Source organism: Neoarius graeffei, chromosome 1, assembly GCF_027579695.1.
Source record: "Neoarius graeffei isolate fNeoGra1 chromosome 1, fNeoGra1.pri, whole genome shotgun sequence".
NCBI classification, from domain to species: Eukaryota; Metazoa; Chordata; class Actinopteri; order Siluriformes; family Ariidae; genus Neoarius; species Neoarius graeffei.
Window position 1 is genome coordinate 43400698 of NC_083569.1, and position 20965 is coordinate 43421662.

The 20965-nt window shown below is 40.5% G+C and overlaps 1 protein-coding gene across 1 annotated transcript in view; it reads left to right on the forward strand.

Annotated features, from left to right (window-relative positions):
• The window catches only part of plxdc2a (plexin domain containing 2a), a 98819-nt gene that overhangs the window by 65187 nt on the left and 12667 nt on the right, over window positions 1–20965 (forward strand). Inside the window, exons 14-23 of the mRNA XM_060919069.1 lie at window positions 4471–4703; window positions 4812–4952; window positions 12123–12192; window positions 12279–12401; window positions 12522–12640; window positions 14306–14405; window positions 14522–14623; window positions 14818–14899; window positions 18059–18119; window positions 18208–18379. Of these exons, the coding sequence (XP_060775052.1) occupies window positions 4471–4703; window positions 4812–4952; window positions 12123–12192; window positions 12279–12401; window positions 12522–12640; window positions 14306–14405; window positions 14522–14623; window positions 14818–14899; window positions 18059–18119; window positions 18208–18379 (1203 nt within the window). The remainder of the gene's footprint in view (window positions 1–4470; window positions 4704–4811; window positions 4953–12122; window positions 12193–12278; window positions 12402–12521; window positions 12641–14305; window positions 14406–14521; window positions 14624–14817; window positions 14900–18058; window positions 18120–18207; window positions 18380–20965) is intronic.

A 20965-nucleotide genomic window follows, 5' to 3' on the forward strand; every position in this document is an offset into this window, starting at 1 on the left:
TTAACTGGTGACTCTAAATTGACTGTAGGTGTGAATGGTTGTCTGTGTGTCAGCCCTGTGATGACCTGGCAACTTGTCCAGGGTGTACCCCGCCTTTCGCCCGTAGTCAGCTGGGATAGGCTCCAGCTTGCCTGCAACCCTGTAGAACAGAATAAAGTGGCTAGAGATAATGAGATGAGATGAGTCTAATGTCCAGAACTTAACCTCAGTAAAAATGGCACTGTGAATGGGCATTTGTCCTTTTTATTCTTCTTGCACTGTTCATGGCAGGCTTTTTTCAAACTATTTGAGTAACAGCTTGTGATTATAGTCACAGCTATAGGCAACCTGTACTCCAAAGTCAGCGATAACAGTTTATGTTTTTTGCAGTTTGGTACTAGTAATTGCAGATTAATTTACACAGCATTTATCTCTGTTATTGCAGAGGGCAGTGCCCCTTGGTGAACACTCTCTCTCTCTCTCTCTCTCTCTCTCTCTCTCACTGCACTATTATTCAGAGCATGACAAGCTGATGAGATTGCCACTGATATGGTACACTGACACAGCCTGGATATTTAGCAGATTTATCCTCAAATACTTAACCTCAAAAAAATTTAGTCAAATCTTACTTATATCCCACAGCCCAGGGTCTGCTAGTTGTAAATAGATGTCCTTGTGTCAGAATTGGCTGAGCTGAAGTCAATAAACAAGTACATTTCTACTAATGTGGTGAGTTTTCCCAGCATGATGCATACTCCTCATGATTAATCACCAAGGTTACACACAACGTTGGCTCTGAGTGATTTCAAACCATGCTACAGGATTCATGCTCACGCAGCCAATGTTTAACCTCTCTGGAAACCAATGAAAACCAGCAATTTGTCTGCTGCCTTTGCCTATATCAAAGAAAGTGTTTTTGGTTTAGTTGTATCCTATGCCAATGATACAGTGATACCAACCTGACTGGCAGAATTCAGTTTGGATCCTGAGCTGAGAAAGCATATTTTTTCTTGCTGTGCACTATTTCTGGAAGCAAGTCTGATTTAACTTTTACCAGTCCTCAGGTACTCTGCCAGACTCCAAACAGTCTGACACAGCTTGTTGGATATGCCAAGGACGCTCAGGCTTCCTGGAAAGAAGTGCACAGAAATCAGAACAGCTGAATGGATTGGACAGATAGCCACAGTCTTGGCCATTTACCTAAAGGGACTAATTTCACACTCTCAGACTCCTAACAGACACCTGAGCACAGTTAACTTAGCTGTTGGTCGACCACCAAGGGATGGCCCCCACTAACAAAAGCAAAAGAGACCAATAATGACAGACAAGGACATTGTACCAGGTGTTTCTGGGGCTCAGGGCCCAACCTTTGGGGCTCAGGGCCTGACAAATTTCCAATCCCAACATGTGACTATTCTGTTTGAGGCACAATCATAAGGATAGACTCCATAGTTAGAACAATGGGTTCTACACCATGTATTTCTGAGTTCTGAAGAATGATGGCAGTCATTGTCTTTAAAACCCTTCCATGGCATATGCAAGCCTATCAGATGTTAACTATGTTGTACAGCCACAGACTGGTTCACATTGCTCAGCCTGTGTGATTTAACGTTCAGGCTGTCTCCACTCTGGAACACAGTATTTTTGAGGTGGCCTTTCAATGTCAGGTATTCCAATTCAATGTCTTACCCTCCAGCCTCTCTCTTACTGACCAGAGGAATAAGGGTATTGTCCTTTGGGCAATGAGCTTCATTGGGCCTCCACTAGGGGGCAGGATATCTGGGACACATCCACCCTCCTCACACAGTGGTCTCTCACTGAACTGGGAAAGATCCCTATAACCAAAGCAAACCATATGATTAACTGCAGAAAAGCCAGATTCATTGGGAACGCTGGTCACTCTGTCACACCAGTGTGTGGCAGCTTGCCAGTTTAGCCTGGCTACTATGGGTGATTCCAGCTCTTGCTACGTAGCATGCTGGGACTGTTAACCACAGCTGTATTTAACCTGTGACTAAATCCCAAATATGACAGACAAAGATTTTATGATGAGGGGATAATGGACTACAATCTCTCTGGACACACAAAGTTTTCTCTCAAAAAAAGAAAGTATATTAACCTATTGGAAATGACTGTGGCCTGGGTGGCCATCAAGTTCTTCCTACCTGTGCTGAGATTTATCCTAATCTGTTCCAACAGCATAATGTCAGGTACATAAATCACCAGGACAACACAATATTAAAAGAACAGTTGACCCCTTATAAAAAAGCTCCAAAAGTGGGCTTACCAATGGTTAGTCTCACTGAAAGCAAAATTACTTACCAGGTCAGTACAGTGGTATAGTTGTCAAGCTGTCAAGGCAGCACATCACTATCATTAATCCCTTAATCTAGGTGGTCATGGGGGTACTACGCTGATGAAAACACCAGCTGTCTCCATCTGTGGTGGTCATGTGCCAATGCCTGGGTCTCGGCAAAGCTTTTCTTGGTATATTCAGTGATGTTGTCCATCCATTTCTTCTTCTGTCTGCCTCGTCTTCTACTTCCCTGTACTGTGCCTTGCAAAATGGTCTTTGAGAGGCTGTCAGATCTTGTGACATGGCCGTACCACTTCAGTTTTCTCTTCTTGACTGTTGTGAGGAGGTCCTCATAGTCGTCTGTGGTTTGTCTGATGGTGTTACACACTTCTTCATTTGTGACATGGTCCAGGTAGGAGGTGCCACAGATTCTCCTGTAGCTTCGCATTTCAACTGGTAGCACATATGCCCAGAAAAATGACATTTACACCCAGAGACAGGCAACAGATCTGGGTAATTCAGTCAGGCACACATAAGCTTTTTTCTATACATGTTTTATAAGCGTTTTACTGTTTTGATATACCTCCATTTTGTCACCTCCACGTTTTTCAAAGTACAGTCCAACTGATTGAAAATTATTTCTAAAAACATTCAGTTAAACCATATTCATAGTATTAGTTACTGACAGTATTAGTCAGTGGTTGATATCAGGGTGACATCAGTAATGGCTTGTCTGTGATGAAACTTTATAAATAAATAGTTGTGACAAGCATCACGCATGGCTATTTGATTATTTATTTATTGAAAACTATTCTTATGATGCACATGACAGTAGAAAGTGAAGAACTATTGCAGGGTCTAGCCTGGCCAATTTGATCAGCCTGTGAGATCTAGCTTGATCTCAGTTTACTTTAATTTTCCTTAACAGCCTTGTTAATACAATGTCGGTCACATAAACAATTTGAACTCCATTTTAAAAGACTTTAAAAGCATCTATGATTCACTGATTGCCTTAAGTGTTTAAAAAGCTGGTGTACATTTAAATGTTGGTTAAAAATCAGATGCATCTTATAGCTGACATTCATCTAAAGGATTGATTTCTGCTCATCATTCCTGTTCTCAGCACTATTCAGAACAAATTTATGCATATTGGTGATCATGCATATTTTCATAGGAGATAATGAAAAATTTTACTCCTCAAATTACACTCAGTATTCAGTAGCAAAGGATCATATTCTTAACAGCCATATGATCCAGTCATGAGACATGACAGCAAATAGAAATTTGAATATACCCCTGTTAAAATATTGCCACTGGCCTGTATAATGTCCCACCAATCTGTCTGCCACTGTGAGGAATGCAGAGCATGTTTCACTCTTTCTTGTGAAATAATAAGTGCAGATTATTTGTCCCTGGCAGAATATAAAAAAGTAATTTATCTAGTTTTGATGCCCACTGGAGACATGTTTGTTGTTGTTCTCTGACAATGGTATCACCTGACATCGACTGTTCTTGGCCATCCTCTAGTAAGTGGTGCATTCTGAGAGTACGTCCTGAGAGTACATTCTGCACAGTGATGTTGAATTCGGTTATGTTTTCTGGCTAAAACAGAAAAGTGTCAGCATTAATTTTTTCAGCAGTTTGTACTACAGTAGCTGTTTTGTGGGATTGGACCATATGGGCTAGTCTTTGAGCCCCATGTGAATCAATGAGCCTTCAACACCCATGACCCTGTTGCCGGTTCACAGTTGCCTTTCCTTGGTCCACTTTTGGTAGGTACTAACCACTGCATACTGGGAACACGCCATAAGATGTGTCATTTTGGAGATGCTCAGACCCAGTCATCTAACCGTCACAATTTGGGTCTTGTCAAAATCACTCAGATCCTTATGATTACCCATTTTTCCTGCTTCCAACACATCAATTTCAAGGACTGACTGTTCTCTTGCTGCCTAATATATCCCACCCCTTGACAGGTGCCATTGTAATGAGATAATCAATGTTATTCACATCACCTGTCAATAGTCAATGTTATGGCTGATCAATACATGCAAAATGGTGTACAGAACATAGCATTTTATTGAAGTGTAATGGACTTAAATGTACTTCACTTTCTTCATTTAGAATCTGTGCCCATAAGTCTACACTGAAATGGAACATATGACTTCAGGTGAATTTAATTATTTATTTATCAGCAGTGACACGTGCAGAACTTGAGGGCTTTCATGAAATGCAGAGTACAGCAACAGGTCTGAAAATCCAAAAGGAGAAAGACAAGAGTGGGCTGCCCTCCTCTACACAGCCCAGTCATGCTTGGGCCAGTCATATTCAGGAACATGGGCATTATCAGAAGCATGGCAGGTCTGGAACTGAACGCCACCCTGAAGTTGTAACTAATAAGAAGAATGCAAACAGCTCTCACATTGAGGTATTAATTTACTTTTGTAACTGAAATCTCAAGAAACAAAACCTGGGCTTTATCTTTTTAATTATTTGCTTACTGTACATATAGTCTATGTCTCTTCTTGTCTGACAGCAAGACATGGATCATATCTACTACATTTCCAAAATCTACCAGTCTACAGATATTGCAGGCAAGAACTTATGGGTAAACTTTAAACACATGGACAAAGGAAAGGTTCATGGAGTCCTTTCCAACACCCACAGACAAGCTTTGGTATGGCTGCACATCCCATCATTAATTGCAGTTGATTGCTAACATTGCTGCTCCAATAAGTGCATGTTCAAAACAACAACTTCTTAGGAGTTTAATTTAAAAGTTAAGTTTTTGGCATCACTTAACTAACTAAAGTTTACTACTAAAATATTCTTTCAACTACCAGGATGTCATTGCATAAGTAACAAAAGTGCTCTGAGAGCACAATATCCCCTGCTGGCAACTATATCTATGCTATAAGGCCATAACTCTGGTAAAATGCGACTGAATTTAACGAAATTACAATATGCTTATTGCTGACATATAACAAAGAATCGTGCCAAGTTTCATGAAATTCCTCCAAAAATTGTGAGAGGAGTTGATTTCAGACGGCGAGTACCCTTCCAGGGATGGACGGAAAGATGGACGGACGGATGGGCATCACCATGACATAATCCCCCTTTGGGCTTTTTGCTCGATTTTGAGTTTAGAGAGTAAAATTTGGAGTTGGATTGGGAGCAAAATTACAGAGTAATTGTGTAACAGAGTAACAGAGTTGGTTGTGGCTCTGAACTGAGTAAAATAGTACAAGAGTTAATTTCAAGACACACTGAATAGAGTCAAATACCAAAATAAAGTCAAATACCAGATAAATGAAGCTGTTGTAAAAAGCAGTTTTAGAACTGTGTTGGAATGGGTGAAAAAACATGGCCTTAACCATTGTGACTTGACCTGATGGGATTAAGAGTTGGCAGTGGGAGGGGTTTTCACTCTTCTCATTGAATGGAATGGAAATTTTTACCCTTCTCATTGAATAACATTCTCACTGCCAACCTTTTATCCCAAAACAATAAGACATAAATTTTTTTGATGACAAGTTAATTGTCCAAATCAGTGGAGCAGATTTAAGTTTTTGTGCTTGATAAATTCTTAAGATTGGACAGAATCACCTCAAGTGACCAAAATGGTTCAAAAGAATGGGTAAGGTTGTGTTTTTTTCACACATTCCAACACAGTTCTAAAACTGCTTTTTTACAACATCTTCATTTATCTGTTTTTTTAAGTACAATCATGACATACATACTACATGGATATTATTAAAGCTGAACTTGTGCTGAATACAAAAAAGTCATATGACTTTGAAAATACTGTGCACATTGTTTTTTTTATTGTGACACAAACAATAATTAAGATGAAAAACAGAAATCTGGAGAGTGCATAAGTCTTCAACCCCCCAACTCAATACTTTATAGAGCCACCTTTTCCTGTAATTACAGCTGCAAGTCTCTTGGGGTATGTCTCTATTAGCTTAGCACATGTAGCCACGGGGATTTTTGCCCGTTCTTCAAGGCAAAACTGCTCCAACTCCTTCAAGTTATATGGGTTGTGTTGGTGTGCAGCAATCTTCAAGTTATGCCACAGATTCTCAATTGGATTGAGGTCTGAGCTTTGACTAGGCCATTCCAAGACATTTAAAGGTTTCCCTATAAACCACTCCAGTGTAGCTTTAGCAGTATGTTTAGGGTCATTGCCCTGCTGAAATGTGAACCTTTATTGCAGTCTCAAACCTCTGGCTGACTCAAACAGGTTTTCCTCCAGAATTGCCCTGTATTTAGTGACATCCATCTTTCCTTCAGTCCTGACTAGTTTTCCTGTCCCTGCAGATGAAAAACATCCCCACAGCATGATACTGCCACCACCATGCTTCATTGTAGGGATGATATTCTCAGGGTGTTGGGTTTGTGCCACACATGGCATTTCCCATGATGGCCAAAAAGTTCAATTTTTGTCTTATTTGACCAGAGAATCTTCTTCCATGTGTTTGGGGAGTCTGCCATATGCTGTTGGGCAAACTCCAAACATGATTTTTTAAGCAATAACTATTTTTCTGGCCACTCTTCCATAAAGCCCTGCTCTGTGGAGTGTATGGCTTACAGTGGTGCTTGAAAGTTTGTGAACCCTTTAGAATTTTCTATATTTCTGCATAAATATGACCTAAAACATCATCAGATTTTCACACAAGTCCTAAAAGTAGATAAAGAGAACCCAGTTAAACAAATGAGACAAAAATATGATACTTGGTCATTTATTTATTGAGGAAAATGATCCAATATTACATATCTGTGAGTGGAAAAAGTATGTGAACCTCTAGGATTAGCAGTTAATTTGAAGGTGAAATTAGAATCAGGTGTTTTCAATCAACGGGATGACAATCAGGTGTGAGTGGGCACCCTGTTTTATTTAAAGAACAGGGATCTATCAAAGTCTGATCTTCACAACATGTGTTTGTGGAAGTGTATCATGGCACAAACAAAGGAGATTTCTGAGGACCTCAGAAAAAGCGTTGTTGATGCTCATCAGGCTGGAAAAGCTTACAAAACCATCTCTAAAGAGTTTGGACTCCACCAATCCACAGTCAGACAGATTGTGTACAAATGGAGGAAATTCAAGACCATTGTTACCCTCCCCAAGAGTGGTCGCCCAACAAAGATCACTCCAAGAGCAAGGCGTGTAATAGTCGGCAAGGTCACAAAGGACCTCAGGATAACTTTTAAGCAACTGAAGGCCTCTCTCTCATTGGCTTATGTTAATGTTCATGAGTCCACCATCAGAAGAACACTGAACAACAATGGTGTGCATGGCAGGGTTGCAAGGAGAAAGCCACCGCTCTCCAAAAAGAACATTGCTGCTCGTCTGCAGTTTGCTAAAGATCACGTGGACAAGCCAGAAGGCTATTGGAAAAATGTTTTGTGGACGGATGAGACCAAAATAGAACTTTTTGGTTTAAATGAGAAGCATTATGTTTGAAGAAAGGAAAACACAGCATTCCAGCATAAGAACCTTATCCCATCTGTGAAACGTGGTGGTGGTGGTATCATGGTTTGGGCCTGTTTTGCTGTATCTGGGCCAGGACGGCTTGCCATCATTGATGGAACAATGAATTCTGAATTATACCAGTGAATTCTAAAGGAAAATGTCAGGACATCTGTCCATGAACTGAATCTCAAGAGAAGGTGGGTCATGCAGTAAGACAACAACCCTAAGCACACAAGTCGTTCTACCAAAGAATGGTTAAAGAAGAATAAAGTTAATGTTTTAGAATGGCCAAGTCAAAGTCCTGACCTTAATCCAATTGAAATGTTATGGAAGGACCTGAAGCAAGCGGTTCATGTGAGGAAACCCAACAACATCCCAGAGTTGAAGCTGTTCTGTATGGAGGAATGGGCTAAAATTCCTCCAAGCCGGTGTGCAGGACTGATCAACAGTTACTGGAAACGTTTAGTTGCAGTTATTGCTGCACAAGGGGGTCACACCAGATATTGAAAGCAAAGGTTCACATACTTTTGCCACTCACAAATATGTAATATTGGATCATTTTCCTCAATAAATAAATGAGCAAGTACAATATTTTTGTCTCATTTGTTTAACTGGGTTATTTTTATGTACTTTTAGGACTTGTGTGAAAATCTGATGATGTTTTAGGTCATATTTATGCAGAAATATGGAAAATTCTAAAGGGTTCACAAACTTTCAAGCACCACTGTAAAGTGGTCCTATGGACAGATTCTCCCATCTCCACTGTGGATCGTTGCAGCTCCCTCAGCATTATCGTTGGTGTCTTTGTTGCATCTCTGATTAATGCCCTCCTTGCCTAGTCTGTGAGTTTTGGTGGGCGGCCTTCTCTTGTCAGGTTTGTAGTGGTGCCATATTCTTTACATTTTGCAATAGTGGATTTAATGGTGCTCCCTGGGATATTCAAAGTTTGAGATTTTTTTTATAACACAACCCTGATCTATACTTCTCCACAACTTTGTCTCTGACCTGTTTGGAGGATCCTTGGTTCTCATGTTGCTTGCTTAGTAGTGTTGCAGAGTCAGGGTCCTTCCAGAACAGGTTGATTTATACAGACATCATGTGACAGATCATGTGATATTTTGATTGCACACAGGTGGATCTTAATCAACTAATTATGTGACTTATGAAGTGAATTGGTTGGAGCAGCTCTTATTTAGGGGTTTCATACGAAAGGGGGTGAATACCTATGCACACTCCAGATTTCTGTTTTTTCATCTTAATTATTGTTTGTATCACAATAAATAAACAATGTGCACCTTTAAAGTGGTAGGCATGTTGTGTAAATCAAATGGTGCTAACCTCCCAAAAATACATTTTAATTCCAGCTTGTAATGCAACAAAACAGGACAAACACCAAGGGGGATGAATACTTTTGCAAGGCACTGTAAATGTTAAATTATATGCCATTTCTGCTTTAATTATTTATTTTACTTTTTGCTATATACTTTCCCACACCATTACATTTCAGCCTAGAGCATGTTGCAGCTGGCCTAGTTTCTAGGGTGAATATCTTTGTGTTTGGTGATTATTTATGTCTAATTGGTTAAGTTTAACGTGAGGTGACCAGATTTCTGAGAAGAAAACCGGGGACATTTTTGGTTTGGCAGTGAAAATATCATGAAAACAGCTAATGTTTTCATCTTTGTAATAAAAAGGGGAGACATTTCTGATTTTAATTTATTATTATTATTATTATTATTATTATTATTATTATTATTGAGGATGCAAATGATTCCTGATCTCCCATAGCCTAAATTGTAGCTATAGCTGAATTGACAACCGAGCCTAAATGAGTATCCTTAATCAAAATGTGTAGTCCACTATACATCACAACAAATTATGCAAATTATTGACACTTTGATAACATTACCATAAGCCTACAGCTTTACATAGCCAATTACTGTGTGGGATAACACACCAGTTTGTGTGTAAGTTAGCTTATGCTGTTGAACTGTTACAGTTTCACCTCAGCTGGATTTGTGTTGCAGCAACGCTACATCTAGCAACAACTTCAATTGACTGACTGGTGCTGCACTGAGCTTTCTCCTGCTAGTTTTGACTGCAGTAGGCTACAGTTTTGTTCGGTCAACCGCTACATCTCAATACAGTGTGACAAGCAATGTTATGTTATATACAACATTGCTAAATGTAGTTTACACATTTAAAGGCTAAATAACATCGATGACAAACAATGTCACTTAGGGCTACAAGAAAAGACTATGGTTCACCTGTCCAGGAGCAGATGAAGCGATCTGTCAAAGCTGAATGAGTGACTTTAGTTTAAGCAAAGGCGGCACGGTGGTGTAGTGGTTAGCGCTGTCGCCTCACAGCAAGAAGGTCCGGGTTCGAGCCCCGTGGCCGGCGAGGGCCTTTCTGTGTGGAGTTTGCATGTTCTCCCCGTGTCCGCGTGGGTTTCCTCCGGGTGCTCCGGTTTCCCCCACAGTCCAAAGACATGCAGGTTAGGTTAACTGGTGACTCTAAATTGACCGTAGGTGTGAGTGTGAATGGTTGTCTGTGTCTATGTGTCAGCCCTGTGATGACCTGGCGACTTGTCCAGGGTGTACCCCACCTTTCGCCCGTAGTCAGCTGGGATAGGCTCCAGCTTGCCTGTGACCCTGTAGAACAGGATAAAGCGGCTAGAGATAATGAGATGAGATGAGTTTAAACAAAGATTCTAGCACTCTGCTAAAAAGTTGTTCCTCACTTGGAAAGGCTATTGCCAGAGGTGCTCTAGAACATCTCTGCTATCAGTCTGAGCCCATCTAAAGTGATCCACAAAACAATACATGAGGCATCTGCTGAAACCTGGTCGATGTTTCGGTCTAGGTTTTTTTTTCTCATCTTTTTTTTTTCTCGGGTCTGTTATGCCCCTTTTCCACCAAAGCAGTTCCAGGGCTGGTTTGGGGCCAGTGCTTAGTTTGGAACCGGGTTTTCTGTTTCCACTGACAAAGAACTGGCTCTGGGGCCAGAAAAAAACGGTTCCAGGCTAGCACCAACTCTCTGCTGGGCCAGAGGAAAGAACTGCTTACGTCAGCGGGGGGGCGGAGTTGTTAAGACCAACAACAATAACAAGACCGCGAAAGATCGCCATTTTTAAGCGACGAGAAGCAGCAGCTGTACAAACGCGGAGTCATCCTTTATTATTATTGTTGTTGTTGCTGCTGCTGCTTCTTCCGTGTTGTTTTTGCTTTGATATTCGCGCCAAGGTTTATGCAAACGTAGCGACTTAACTGACGTATACAGCGACGTAACTGACGTATACAGTGACGTAACTGACGTATACAGCGACGTAATGACGTGGCTCCCCTTAGCACCGCGAGCTATGGAAAAGCAAACTGGTTCTCAGCTGTCTCACAAGTTGAACGAGTTGTGAACCAGCACCAGCACTGGCCTCGAACCAGCCCTGGAACTGATTTGGTGGAAAAGGGGTAACAGTCATGGTTAAAAATGGGGACATTTCCAGGGATAGGCCACCAAAAATGGGGACTGTCACCTGGAAAATGGGGACATCTGGTCACCCTAGTTTAACGTGGCATAAATTTCATCATTTTGCAACTGACAAATGGAAGATTTTTCTTTTAATCAAACCGCTTGGTTGTACAGAGTTTCAGAAATTAAACAAAATAAAAACTTTTACAAACATTTCCAGTTTTCTCTACTATAAAGCTGAACTTCATTCATTCATTATCTCTAGCCGCTTTATCCTTCTACAGGGTCGCAGGCAAGCTGGAGCCTATCCCAGCTGACTACGGGCGAAAGGCGGGGTACACCCTGGACAAGTCGCCAGGTCATCACAGGGCTGACACATAGACACAGACAACCATTCACACTCACATTCACACCTACGGTCAATTTAGAGTCACCAGTTAACCTAACCTGCATGTCTTTGGACTGTGGGGGAAACCGGAGCACCCGGAGGAAACCCACGCGGACACGGGGAGAACATGCAAACTCCGCACAGAAAGGCCCTCGCCGGCCCCGGGGCTCGAACCCAGGACCTTCTTGCTGTGAGGCGACAGCGCTAACCACTACACCACCGTGCCGCCTAAAGCTGAACTTGCTGTATAAAAATAAGGGAAAGAAAGATGTTCTGGCATTATGAGCTTTTTAACAAAAATGATTCCTGTTTAAGATGCATGTTTGACTCCTGCTTGAGATTAATTTAACCTAATATGATATAACCACACTGTTATTCCATGTACATACAATATGTGTTTGTTTGTTTGTTTGTTTGTTTGTTTGTTTGTTTGTTTGTTTGTTGTATTGGGTTTAGCTGGAATTTCCCTAATTACACTGAATGGAATTCAATTAAACCATTTGGTTATTGTTTTACAGACAGTGAACTTGTCCTTTGAGTTTCCTTATTATGGACATTTACTAAGAGAGATAACAGTGACTACTGGTGGTGAGTTCTTAACAATGTCCTAGATAAACATACTACAAAAATGTATTCTTAGTAAAGTATTGTGAAGAATCTCCCAATGTCCACAGGTTTTCTCTACACAGGAGATGTGATCCATAAAATGCTGACAGCTACTCAGTACATTGCTCCACTTATGGCTAATTTTGACCCAAGTATTTCTCCAAATTCCACCATCATTTATGCTGATAATGGTACAGTGTACATATCCCATGTCTTTCTCCTATATTTTTCCTGGTTTATAATTTATAGTGCAAAACATTAGAATAAAAGAGGTGATTATGTAATTTAGCTAATCTCTCTCTGCTTCACAGGCACAACTCTTACTGTACAGTGGGACCATGTTTACCTCCAGGATGACCCTCATTTGGGCAGTTTCACTTTCCAGGCTTCATTGAACAGTGATGGAAGGATCACTTTTGCTTACAAAGAGGTTTGACCTTCACTGCAAAAAAATGATATCTTGTTAAGAGAAAATATGTTTAATATGGGTGAATTTATCTAATATTTCTTATTAGAAGATTATTAGAACTCAAATATAAGATTATTTAGCTTACTTTTAGACATTTGTACTTATTTCAAGCTTTAAATTTTCTTATTGTATTGGCAGATAGTTTTGCAAATTTTAAGCATTTAATTCTAGAAAGAAGCAAAATTATCTGCCAAGAGAATAAGAAAATTTAAAACTTGAAATAAGTAAAAGTGTCTAATAGTAAGCTCTAATAATCTTCGAATGAGAATTATTATACATGCAGGCCACTTTTTCCAATGAATAAAAACATGTATTCTATTTCCTTCTAGTGGGTTTATTGATAGCATGCAATATTGGTATCATATCGCTTATCCTCCATGTATTACTCCACTGTACCCAATGGAGAATGAGCGTGCAATATTGTTATAATATTGCAAGTTGTCAAGACAACACGGCATCACACAATGGAGCTCTTGCGAAGATCCAATGACAAAACTTTTCTGCTGCACATGTACAGAATCATTTCTTTGTCCACCAGGAAAGAGAGAAGATGAGGCTAATCCAGTGCTACTGTTAGGATTAAGCACTAAATAAATGAACTGAAAACTGAAACTGAAGATGTGCTGAACACCCGAAAGGCTACCAAAACTTCATTATATATTCTTCACACATATTTACAAGAGAAAAACACACCAACGGACATTGAAAAACTGGAAAAGAGACACATTGGAGATGTAAAACTTCTGCACTAGCGAGTGACTGTGACAGTTTGTAAACAATCATGGCCACCAGGTTTGCTTCGTTAAAAGCGGAAGATTTTGAGAGAATTTTGGCTGCCACGTCGCTCCGTTGTGTGTAGTTGTCGATTTTAAAAGTAATGAAGTAAATCCTGTTGCCCTACGTCTGTCTGGAGTCTCATCACATCACTCCTGTGGAGGACGGCCCCATATGGACAGTTGAAAGTCACACTTGGAAGATGCTCTGGATTCTTACAGTAATGCTTTTATGGCTGAGGACTACAGTTGACTTGCTAACTTTAGGACTGCAGTTGTCATGAACAGTTTTGCACTCATATCCATCAGTGAACAGTTTATAACTTCAACAAAACAGACTTCATGTTAAAACTGTTAAAAATGTTATAATCACATTGTCTGTTATCACCCAAATGAGGATGGGCTCCCTTTTGACTCTGGTTCCTTTCGAGGTTTCTTCCTTATGTTGTCTGAGGGAGTTTTTCCTTGCCACCGTCGCCACAGGCTTGCTCATTGGGGATAGGTTATGGATAAAATTAGCTCATGTTTAAAGTCATTAAAATTCTGTAAAGCTGCTTTGCGACATCGTCTATTGTTAAAAGCACTATAAAAGTAAACTTGACTTGAATTAAGTCCTTAAATTAGCTAATTAGCTACTCATCTTCGACTCGTTCAATACCATGCTAGCTAAATGGAATATATCTAATAGACCACTCAAAGCCAGCCAATATTATTTAAATATTAGATAAATCCACTCATATTAAATATATTTTCTCTGGACAAGATATAATTTTTTGCAGTGATGTACAATTTTCATGGCAAAAATAATCAAAAATGCATTGTTTTTCTGATGCTGTTTCAATGTACTTCTTAGATTCCTGTTGATATCAGTGAGATTAGATCAGAGAATCACCCAGTGAAAATTGGTCTTTCTGATGCATTTGTGGTGCTCCATAAGATTCAGCAGATTCCAGGTACAATGATTCACTACTCAAGAGCCTGGCCCATCTTTCATTCTGTCTATTCTGTTTAAACAATATTAGTGTATGGAGTCAGACATGCAGTTCTAAGAACCCTTGTATTTCTCCAGACACAGATATCCGAAGGAGAACAATATATGAGTACCATCGAGTTGAGCTGTTGAAATCCAAAATTACCAACTCCACAGTTGTTGTGTTGCTGCCTCTTCCAAGTGAGTCTCTCTCTTGGTGAAACGAGATCAGTCTTTTTTTTCTGTCTCCGAGACCGTCATGCCGAGTGTCATTTTTCTCAGTGTTGTGGTGTGTATTTATTTGTTTAGTGTGAATGAACCAGAATGTTCTTCCACTTTTGTCACATTTGTGTTAAATTATGCCACTGTTTCCTGTTCATCCCAATTTGCACTAGCCTGCCTGCAGTTCTCCAGCTGTGACAGCTGCGTTAAAGCTCACATCAGTTTCAACTGTAGCTGGTGCAGCCGCCTACAAAGGTGCCATTCATTTATGCACATATTTCACATTAGCTTTAGTAGTTATATATACTTTCGAACCACAATTCCTAATAGTATTCTTTACAACCTGCAACAGTGGTACACAGAGAAAAAAAAATCCATAGGGAGATACAACCCCGATTCCAAAAAAGTTGGGACAAAGTACAAATTGTAAATAAAAACGGAATGCAATAATTTACAAATCTCAAAAACTGATATTGTATTCACAATAGAACATAGACAACATATCAAATGTCGAAAGTGAGACATTTTGAGATTTCATGCCAAATATTGGCTCATTTGAAATTTCATGACAGCAACACATCTCAAAAAAGTTGGGACAGGGGCAATAAGAGGCTGGAAAAGTTAAAGGTACAAAAAAGGAACAGCTGGAGGACCAAATTGCAACTCATTAGGTCAATTGGCAATAGGTCATTAACATGACTGGGTATAAAAAGAGCATCTTGGAGTGGCAGCGGCTCTCAGAAGTAAAGATGGGAAGATGATCACCAATCCCCCTAATTCTGCACCGACAAATAGTGGAGCAATATCAGAAAGGAGTTCGACAGTGTAAAATTGCAAAGAGTTTGAACGTATCATCATCTACAGTGCATAATATCATCAAAAGATTCAGAGAATCTGGAAGAATCTCTGTGCGTAAGGGTCAAGGCCGGAAAACCATACTGGGTGCCCGTGATCTTCGGGCCCTTAGACGGCACTGCATCACATACAGGCATGCTTCTGTATTGGAAATCACAAAATGGGCTCAGGAATATTTCCAGAGAACATTATCTGTGAACACAATTCACCGTGCCATCCGCCGTTGCCAGCTAAAACTCTATAGTTCAAAGAAGAAGCCGTATCTAAACACGATCCAGAAGCGCAGACGTCTTCTCTGGGCCAAGGCTCATTTAAAATGGACTGTGGCAAAGTGGAAAACTGTTCTGTGGTCAGACGAATCAAAATTTGAAGTTCTTTATGGAAATCAGGGACGCCGTGTCATTCGGACTAAAGAGGAGAAGGACGACCCGAGTTGTTATCAGCGCTCAGTTCAGAAGCCTGCATCTCTGATGGTATGGGGTTGCATTAGTGCGTGTGGCATGGGCAGCTTACACATCTGGAAAGACACCATCAATGCTGAAAGGTATATCCAGGTTCTAGAGCAACATATGCTCCCATCCAGACGACGTCTCTTTCAGGGAAGACCTTGCATTTTCCAACATGACAATGCCAAACCACATACTGCATCAATTACAGCATCATGGCTGCATAGAAGAAGGGTCCGGGTACTGAACTGGCCAGCCTGCAGTCCAGATCTTTCACCCATAGAAAACATTTGGCGCATCATAAAACGGAAGATACGACAAAAAAGACCTAAGACAGTTGAGCAACTAGAATCCTACATTAGACAAGAATGGGTTAACATTCCTATCCCTAAACTTGAGCAACTTGTCTCCTCAGTCCCCAGACGTTTACAGACTGTTGTAAAGAGAAAAGGGGATGTCTCACAGTGGGAAACATGGCCTTGTCCCAACTTTTTTGAGATGTGTTGTTGTCATGAAATGTAAAATCACCTAATTTTTCTCTTTAAATGATACATTTTCTCAGTTTAAACATTTGATGTGTCATCTATGTTCTATTCTGAATAAAATATGGAATTTTGAAACTTCCACATCATTGCATTCCGTTTTTATTTACAATTTGTACTTTGTCCCAACTTTTTTGGAATCGGGGTTGTAGAAAAAAAACCCATTTGGAGGAAAGCGTGGTCAAAATGGCATAGAGTCAAGACCTCTGTGTGTGTGTGTGTGTGTGTGTGTGTGTGTACCGTACTTGCTACATATTGAGGACTAGAATGTGTTTTTCTTTACCAACAGAGTTAGGACATTTTGTGAAGTGAGGACATTTTGACTGGTCCTTACTTCTTCAAAGGGCTGTTTGAGGGTTAAGATTTAGTTTTAGGGTTCAGGTTAGAATTATATTTAGGTTAGGGTAAGGGTTGAGGTTATGCATTTAGATGGTTTAAAGGTAGACTGCCTTCCGGATTTTCCAAGTTTAGATCATAAAAAGAATTTTCCCCGACACCCAATTATTTTTGTTTAGTAGAGCGAAGGCTACTGAATTCGAATCACAGACTTCCAATTTTATTAGTTTTTTTTTTGTTAAATAGAACAATTAATGAATTTAGGGCCACGTGCCCCTAAATTCCCCGCTATTTTTTTCCTGCTTCACCATGACCCAATTCAAGATACTATGTCATGCATCACGTGGTGGGCTTTCCTCGTTCACACAAGGCATTGTGGGATACAAATTTGAAACAGGAGAGGAAAATGGAGGATGTGAGTGTGTGAATGAAATGTGAAAAGCCGATTACAGTAACGGAAAGCAAGAAGAAAAGACGTTATGTTGCGAAGGAAAGGAAACTCAGGACCAAACTAATAAATATCGGTGGTCAGCGACCACCTCGATGTGATCAGCTGTTTGTTTAGTGACAGAATGATGTAAATGTCAGTGCACGGTCAAGGTAAACCTGTAGATGGTAGTAATGCAACACTGGATGCCCGCTGCTGTAAAACCCAAAAGAAGAAAAAGAAAAACAAGGTAAACCTGCACATGTGCACATGGACTTCCTCTGTCTGCTTGACTGCGCAAAGCGAGTGATTTCATGCACATTATTTGCTAGGGAATCCCCTCAAACTAAATAACTTCCCAGCCACAGAATGGCCTGGTATTTTGTGAGATATTACAGAAATAAACATATATCACAATGACCAAATTTCAGAGGGAACTAAATGTCACTGATTTCATGAAATCGAAAGGCCATCTAGCTTTAAGGTTAGGGTACAGGGCAAGCATATCCCTACAAAGATAGACAAGTGTATGTGTGTGTACACCCTAAAATGGGTATCAAATTGCAGAGTCTAGAAAATGTTTCTGAATAAACTTCTGTGGAAGGACGAAGCTCCTCTTTTATTGTCTTGATTTGCAATAAAAACATAAATTTGACTAATGTAGTTTCTGTTAACACACACTAGAGGGAGTATGGGAACTGCCGTGGAGTGACCGTGCAGAAAGAACAGAATCAATACAGTGACTTCAAAATTTTATCCTTTACTTGTTTGCAAAAGTTTTAAGAAACTGTATTTGTCTGGTGTGCAGATGTTCCAGTGGCTTTGACCGAAATCGTCAGGAATGGGTTGACAGTGGTTGTCTGGATGAGGTAATATCATGTTAACCCTGTCACAAAACATCATCCTCTATTCCTGTTGTTACAGTTTTTAGTAACTGCATTTTCAATTAATTTTCAGTTCAATAGGCAGAGCTGCAGTAAAACAAGCAAACCACATGCTGTAAGCACTGGACCTGCAATCAATAACACAACAGCAGCATCTATAGCCACAGGCCAGCCCAGCAGATATATCAGTATCATCAGCACTGTATTGTCCACAAATACTCATCCCACCACCATCTCTGTTGAACGTGAGTAGAGTTAAATGTTTGCTATGTCTGTAACAATACAGAAATGATATTCAGGCCAGGTCTATTTACACTCATAGCTAACACAAAATTAGATTTTTTTTTTTTTTTTTGGGGGGGAGGGTTTGAGAACAAAAGGGGACTGCATACAAGGAAATGTCTCTAATATCCACTGTAAAAAATTGTCGTCGGTTGTCCATCGCTAGTGACGATGACTGCTTCATTAGGATGCGCAGAAATGCAGATGGGCCGCGAGGCCTGCACCAGAGCAACAGAGTCGTCCACACCAGTGGCATGAACAGCCTGGTTGAGCTGCCATGAAATGTCTGGCTTTGTGAGCCCTCATATACTCCCTTTGATGCTTGTCTTCAATTGCGGACACTTAGCTTGTAACTGTGTTTCGCCATGTTGCTCTATCCATCCCTTTCCCATGTCTGATCAATAATTCCAGCATTCTTCATGTTCCTCTTAAAGATGTTGTAGAACCAGAGCAGGTGGGTGGAGCACAGAAGCATGGCAGGCCAGAACTGAGTTCTCAGAAACTTCTTATTTTCGGTTATATAGGTGGCTTTTCAGTTCATTCACTCTCTCACAAACGCACACACATGCATTCAGGTCGGGAGAGAGCTCCCTTTCTCTGCTCTCTCTCTCCTTTTATAGGGCGCGGTCACTGGGGAAGACACGCAAACACAGGTTAACTCACATCAGGTGCAGTGATTCTGCCACTTACCTTCCCTGACTCCGCCCTCCATTCACAGACCGACGCTTGACCACGCCCCCGCTGCCACAGACATCTTTGTACCTCAGTTTCTGTCCTCCTTGTCTCCTCTTTTCTTGGCTCAGTTCTCCATAGAAAACGGTTTTAGGTAGTCGCGTGTCAGGCATGTACCAGATGTATCCAGCCCAACGAAGTTGGGAGGCTGTGATCAGGGCTTCCACGCTTACTGTATTGGCTCGCCTAAGGACTTCTACATTGGGGACCTTGTCCGCCATATTATTTTGAGGATTTGATGCAGGTGTCAGAGTTCTGGCTGTTTTGTGACAGGAGGTTCAGGATCTCAGAGATTTATGACAACATGAACTCTGCTGAGTTCCAGGATATTTCAGTCCAAAACTTGGTTGCATCTGCCAGGAAGTTAAGACTTGGTCAATCAACATAGCTTTTAACAACATAATGAAACAAACCTATTTCTAAATCAGCACAGAAATAGTTATAGAAACATAAAATCAGTGTTTTGCAATGACCATCTGAATCTGAACTCTTGAAGACAGAAGTTTTCATGTACCCTTGGAAAGCCCCATGTACAAACCTAACAATATGACAGAGCTTAAAACTAATACTATGCAATTTTGAGATGTCCTAGATGAACGAAGATGAATGTGAAAGAAACATGGCAAGATCATTGAATCATCAAGATTGTTCAATGATGGCCACTGCAACCAAAGATAGCCTAGAACAAACTTCTAACAGTGTCAGAAATTTAGGATGACCATCTCAGAATGTGACTGCTGTTCCCACCCAAGTCTATTAACCAAACAATAAGATTGCACCATGAAATGGTGCTGATCGATGTGACATTTTGCAAGGACTCAAATTTTTCTAATCTTCATTGTTTACCACTATAGTAGTGCAGATGGATGACGTACACTGATGCCATTTTATTCTTGTGTATTGATTTGCATCATAGCCTATAGAGAGCGTGCACGTGACGTCACGAGGTCACGTGATATTTGTTTATCTGCCATCTTGGACGGCAAGGCCACGCCTAGAACTTAGACGAACCCGTTCTAATTATCGAGTGTGTGGGAGTAGATCTTTCGAGAATGGTTATGTCTTGTTCAGCATTTGGTTGTACCAACAGACAGGGCCAAAAGGAGGGCCTGTCATTTTATAGATTCCCCGCAGACAAGGAGAGATGCGCAAAATGGGTGTCCACTGTGCGAAGAGAAAACTGGTATCCCAGTTCTACCAGCCGAATTTGTAGTGAACACTTTATATCAGGTAGGTGTAATCTTCTAATTCAATACTCCTAGTACATCTGTTAAGTTGATTTTCAGATTGAATGATAACTGCATACTTAGAAACTAGACAGTACAGTGTTTGTGGCCATTAGTCCGCTTGATCTCTAATGTTTAAAATGGCTATGCCTAGCCCTACTACCCTGGCCTAGTCTATGACAATGTTTTATCTTTTTGGCTCATATATGCCTTTGAAAGGCCAATCCATAGTAGGGATGGCGAAAACTAAAAAAAATCTTGACCGACCACCGAGTCTCATTAGCCGGTTAAAGTCGGTTAACCTATGAGTTTAAACAGGAATGCAAACGGCGGATGCCGCCTTTTTCACGGCTGAATCGTGCAGATCCGATTTTTTTTTTTTTAGGGGGGCATTGGAGTGTCTGAATAATTTCATCAGAGTAAATTCTGTATTAAAATTACTAAATAAGCAAATGCTGTTACAGTCCATGAAACATAGGAAGTATAAGAAGAAAACAGTAAATCAGAAAGCTGCGCACGTTTTCACGGAAGCTGCGCAAATGTGTGCAGCTTTCTGATTTACTGTTTTCTTCTCATACTTTAGAGTTTAGA